A 6,002-nucleotide genomic window follows, 5' to 3' on the forward strand; every position below is an offset into this window, starting at 1 on the left:
TTGACCAAAGAAGGAATATTGCAGATTTCTATATGCTGAAAGGTTAGAAGCAAGAAGGTAAAAGGAGATTCCCCGCATATAACTGTTTGTATTGGTGAGAGAGGGGCTTTTATCATAACGGATTGGAGTTGGGGAGATAGACGGGCTTTTTCCTGCAACCATAGAAAAGGCTGTATAAATGAGTGACAGGTTTTGAAATCTTATCATAAGCCCTTTATCGCATTTCCTGCCTCACCTTTCACGCCACTCATTTCGAGATGACGGACTGGATCGACCCCAAGGAGTTCAAGTGCTTGTGGAGCTCTCTCGTCAAGGCGGGGTGGTGTGCAAGACGCCCTTCAGGCCTCAGCTCAGACCATACATACGTCTAGATGGGTGTTAAAGGCAAGCTACGCCAGGACAAAGTCGGTATTGACTATTTCATCGGTATGCTTGGTGGTTTGCGATTGTACAAAATGGTTGACTAACTATTTGTAAATGTTTTAGGGTCTAAGGCGCTTTGGGTATACGCAATACAGGAAGGCTTGATACCTCTACCTCCACCTCCACCTTGTCCAATTGGTTCGATGCCTGCAATGAAGCCTCCGATGGGGAAACTAGCAGCGTATGCTGCCGTTCGACGACGCCAGCCTGAGCCGCCAACACCTGAGCTAGAAATTCGTGCCGACGCCGCTAATCCGGCTGCTACAGAAGAAGAAGCTACGGTGGCGACCGCTAATATGGTTGCTACAGAACAAGCGGTTACGGTGGGAACCCCTATTATGGCTGCTACGGAACAAGGCGCTAATAACGCTGTTGATACGAGCCCAATTGCTATTGAGGATACAAATGCTGGTGGTGGCGCTGCAAGTCTCGAGGAGGAACTAAAGACTGACGACGAACTGGGTCTAGAGGCATGTGATAGAGATGACGACGAACCGGGTCTAGATGAATTTGATCGAGGTACCTTTATGGAAGCCTTCCGTGCTGAGAATCGCTTTGGTCCAGTTGACGTAGATGATGTCAATATTGGTGACGAGTCGTTCCTATGCAGTGCCGAGTCAGATGACGAGGATTCGGTTTTGACGAGCACGAAATCGATGAAGAGGAATACGTGGATGACGTGGAGTCAGACCCGAAATTTGAGGACGCAAGTCAGAATTTTCGGCAAGACATGAGAGAAATGCGGGAGCTTGCTAGTTCATGGTAGGAATTATACGACCAAGACCCCTGTGGTAAGTCTGTGATATACAGAATAAGAGTTATCAACGTCTAACTAGTTCTGTATTATACTTGGCACAGCCGATCTATATATAACTGGACGGAGCTGTTTTGTATGACGGTAGATGGGGAACCACGAAATCTGTTGCTGCTTCTGCTGAGTCACCGATTGGAATGATCTTTTACTTCTTGCCCAATTCATTGTGGAAGAAATTACGTTGGAGTCTGAAGCCTATCGGAGAAAACGCATTCCAGCGATCGCACATCAGACCCGTGAGCGACAGCTTGCAGCCCAAGCTAAAGACCCTAAGAAATTCGTGGAAGCCCTAGAAGACATCATTGACAAGCCTAAAAGACAGAAGCCAATTCGAGAGCACGAGATTTTGCACGTAATTGGGCTGTTGGTGGCGCGTACGCTGTGTGGACATAAGGACGGCTTGTCAAAGCATTGAGCTACCAGTGAAGAAGGTGCCGTTCCTCGGGAAACCTTTGGAAGGTACATGAAGCGCGAGAGATTCAGAACAATAACTCGTTTCCTCTATTTTACAAGCACTACCAGCGGAGATACGACCACTGACAGGGCGTTCCAGATCCTCCCCATTTTGCAGGTGATCGAGAAAACGTTTCGTCGCGGATATCGTCTCGGTCCACGTGTAAGCTTCGACAAGGGAACAATCCCTAATCGAAGTCAATACAATCCTATACGGACTTACAACAAGGAGAAGTCCCACAAGTATGGGACCAAGTGCTACATGACTTGCTGTGCCGTCAGTGGGTACTGCGCAAGGTTCGTATTGTGTTCAGCTTTCGACAGAATACGAAATCTTGTATTTTGTCATAATCTGTCTCAATTTCGTTTGCTAACTACCAATGCTACCATTTTTGTTATTCTGAATTCATCGTGGTGTGGTGTGCTTCGTATGCGTCATTCACTCCAGTTCGTTGTGGCTCCGTGTACTTAACCACATACAATTCCGTAGTCCCATGTGACCCCGTACACTATCGTGATTTGGTACGCTTCCACTGCCCCGTACTACCTGTTGGAATGTCATGCTCTTCACTGGCCCGTGCTCTTCCGTGTTCCTCCTGGCTTCGTGGCCCACGCTGCTTAGTGGATACGTGCTCTCTCTTTTAGGTTCATGCTCTTTAGTACGGCCTATTCGTGGCTGCTAACTATTTCCTGCTTTCAAACGCTTACGTGGGTTGCAGTGGTTTTCTGGTACATAATATTTCGTGGCCGTTGGCCTCCCATCACTGGTACTTTAGCCGAAGGGTGCTATTCCGTGGTTTATTTTCTCCACGTAGTCGGGTTGTTCCGTCGCCCGTGTATGGTGCTCTCCTGGTGAGGTTCCATCGACCACGCTATCACGCTATCGTGCAATCGCGGTGTGGTAATGATGTCTATGATATTGGGCTCGCATAGTGCATCTGTGTTGTCCGTGTTATCGTGTTCTACAATGGCATCGTGCTCCACGGTGTGCATTCGTGGTCACATGCCTTGTAAGCCGGAATCGGCGGGAAAGAGGTTTATACTCGCTTAGGATCGATGAAAGTGCTAACATGAGAAGGATCTATCTTGTAATAGTTTGCGTATCTGGTAACCTCCAATTGGTTAGCATAAGCCTCATCGATATCGAGGAGTCTCCAATATACTTTTTTCAGCTCTCCTAAATACACCGCCGAACAGCAACTTTTCGTACTCTGAGACGGCAACATTTCTATTGTGCGACTCTTAACGTACAAAACTGGTAATGTTGAAATGCGCATATGTTATTATCCCCAACACTGTTGCCCTTAAAAGAGGTTCATTTTAATTACTTGAAGTACACTCCGCGCCACATTAGATCACGTACCCACGTCGGTGGCTGTAGCTCACTCAATTTTTAGAGTTTGGGTGTATTATTTAGATATGTTGCTCCTATTATCGCACAGAATAGGCTACACGTGCTAACGATTGCGCTTTTGCAGTTTACACCAGGGCTCCAATACAAATGCTGGACGTAAATAAAATAAAAAAAAGACGACCGTCTTGGATTCTACGTGACAAACAACCTCCAAGACGGAATTCACAAGTGACATTTCACATCGGACAACCTTGTGGCCATATTTAAAAGGACAAAAACACCCGGTTCAACGGTCTTGCTTCTGTCCTTGTCTGCAAAAAAAAGTATCACTCTTTTTTTGTAAGAAAACTACTGTACTGTAGTAAATCTTCGCTTGCTCCGCTTTTTTAGCGTTTAATATCAGTACTGTGTGTATTGCCCAGCTTGTTCTTGAGCCCAAGACGTAAAAAGCAACTTGTTGTAAGAAGCTGATATTGCTGTTGCCATCCAGCTCGGAAGCACCCTCAGTGGGCGAGTCTAGCACGCGCTTCAAGAGCCATTTGTTCCCAGCTTGCGTAATAAAGGTTTGTGCTGCAGACGGTGAAGGCAGTGGCGATGCCCGTTCCGAAGCCGATCCAGAGTCCTTCGATGCCAATTCCAAAGTGGAACGACAGTAAGGCTCCCAGTGGGATGCCAATGACGTAGAAGGCAAGAGCATTCGTCTTCGCCGCCGTATCCTGCCATCCTGCTCCCTTGTAGATGCCTTGGATAACGCAGTTGAGGGAGTCGATAATTTCGTACGGAACCATCACAAGAAGCGCATCGGAAGCGCGTTGGATCGCGACAGGATCATTGATCACAAGGACAGGGATCTGATGACGGAGCAAATACACGAGGCCAGCGAAGAAACAAGAGAGCACAAAGACGGTACTAAGTGTAGTGCGGCTAATAACTCGCGCCTTCTTTGGGTGATTCGCCCCCAGACAGTTCCCGACGCGGATGTTACTGGAGACCGAGACGCCCATAAACACCGTGTAAATGGACGAAGCCACATTCATGAGCACCGCATGAGCACTCACTGCCACGACGCCATCCGGTAAGTTACCTGCCAGCACTGCGAGCACCTCGTACGCCCACCATTCCATCGCCATCATCGCCAAGCCCGGTAGACCCAATCGCGTAAACAAGGGCACGAGAGCCCACGCTTCTTTCAGCTTCCAGCCAGTCCACCACCTCGTGTGGTTGCCACTAGCAATGAAGTACGGCACAAGACACAGTTGCATGTCCACGTACCCACAAAGTCCTTGAACAACGCAGCTTCGGTGGAAGCCCAGCCGGCGTCCAGTACGTGAGCATATATCCGCCAAAATACATTGATAACCGTCCCTACTAAACGCAAAATAATACCATTGGCCTCACGACATTTTGAGCTTGCAACAGTTTGCGCAACATTTCGTAGATGAATAGAAACGGGACGCCAAAGACCGTCACTCTGGAAAACTCGCCCGCTAGTCTCGCCACCTCTGGGTCTTGTCCACTGAGCTCCAAGAAGAACTCGGCGTGCCAGTTCATGAGGAACACAGGGACCAAACACGCCCCCACTACGATGAGGGCCGATTGCAAGTACAGTCCCAGTTTATCTAACTTCCCAGCTCCATACGCTTGCGAGCACAAGGTATCGAGCGCCGAGGTGAGGCCGAAGCCAATGGAGAGCGCCGATACATTGGTGAACATGGTCGAGAGTGTCGCTGCTGCCACATAACGCTTCGTGTCGGGCGACTCGATGTGTCCTACCAGTACAATACACACGAGGCCAGGAAGATACTCGAGGGTGTAGGTGATGACGACGGGGTAAGCGAGCGCCATGGTCTTCCAGAACTCGTCAATGGCTACGGGTTCGGGTTCTTTGTCTTGTTCGTGGGTTAATTCCTGCACCAGGGACGCAGCGTCGCTCTCCGTCTCGTAGTCGCGTATCTTAACCACATCCAACGAAGCTGTGTACGTGGGACTGGCGGCCGGGAAGCTCGTGCCGCGAGCGATGATGGCAGGTACGAACTCAACGTCCACATCGCAGTCGTTGATGAGTAGCGACGTCTGCTCTGAGTCGTTCGCCATGGCTGCTTGAGACTCAACTTGAGTTAGAGAGAGCGCAACGGCTTCCTTCTGCTGATGAGCAACTTGTATTTTGGAAGAATGTGCACCACACCACGGAAACTATTCCATTATGGTAATCTTGTTTACAAAACGGTGGAAATCTTGTTTCTTGTCGTATTAACATGTACTGTAATATTTATTTCAATGTAGCACCGTTTTGTAAACAAGGGCGCCAGGATGAACTCAGAAATTTGGTGCTAAGCGTTCAAATCGAATTGCAAGAGTATGATATGCCGAGGGCCACCGATTGTTGGCAACTATTTATGGCAATGGCGCCGAGTTTGTATGTGGGAGATACATTGTACAGTATTTTGAGAGTTGGGCTTTGGTCGAAAAAAGTAAAAAGGCCTGAAATGCATATCGAATAAAAAGAAGAGTGTCAGATGCAGGAGTCCCGAATTTTTTTTTGGACAAATGCATTTGACTTTATAATTACAATGATTAATTCTTGTCCCGATAGAATAAATAACAAATTCCTTGCGATATTTTGTATGCTTTACAGCACTATGTAAAATTCGCTGGCATATTGACAGCTACTCCGGTCCGCTGTCTTGTACTACGTAGTAGAAACAGTAAATTGGTCGCTAAACACTGTTTTGAGATCCATAGTTGCTCGTTAGCAGTACATCGCGCAACGAAGATGCGGATTCGATTACTCGTCCAGTACAATACATGTAGTCGTTTTGTTAGTCATCATAGCTCAGCTTTGGCGATTTTTATTAATAAAACAACCAAGAACGATAGATCTGGGTGCACTCAGTATCCAACCTGGATGAACTTTGTCCTAGAACTTTGAGCCGCGGCTATTTAGTACTGCAAACATGC

At 47.8% G+C, this 6,002-nt stretch overlaps 2 protein-coding genes across 2 annotated transcripts; one reads left to right on the plus strand and one right to left on the minus strand.

Moving 5' to 3' along the window:
- Positions 1-587: 587 nt before the first annotated feature.
- PITG_15115 (uncharacterized protein) lies at positions 588-2,312 on the plus strand (the record flags this gene model as incomplete). Its single annotated transcript, XM_002898236.1, has 4 exons — positions 588-1,058; positions 1,470-1,589; positions 1,809-1,853; positions 2,181-2,312. 4 exons carry the CDS (start codon positions 588-590, stop codon positions 2,310-2,312), a joined length of 768 nt encoding a protein of 255 aa, XP_002898282.1.
- Positions 2,313-3,547: 1,235 nt separating this feature from the next.
- On the minus strand, positions 3,548-5,138 carry PITG_15116 (Multidrug/Oligosaccharidyl-lipid/Polysaccharide (MOP) Flippase Superfamily; the record flags this gene model as incomplete). Its single annotated transcript, XM_002898237.1, has 3 exons — positions 3,548-3,775; positions 3,836-4,340; positions 4,414-5,138. 3 exons carry the CDS (start codon positions 5,136-5,138, stop codon positions 3,548-3,550), a joined length of 1,458 nt encoding a protein of 485 aa, XP_002898283.1.
- Positions 5,139-6,002: the final 864 nt, after the last annotated feature.

Source organism: Phytophthora infestans, genomic scaffold (assembly GCF_000142945.1).
Source record: "Phytophthora infestans T30-4 supercont1.38 genomic scaffold, whole genome shotgun sequence".
Taxonomy (NCBI): Eukaryota; Oomycota; class Peronosporomycetes; order Peronosporales; family Peronosporaceae; genus Phytophthora; species Phytophthora infestans.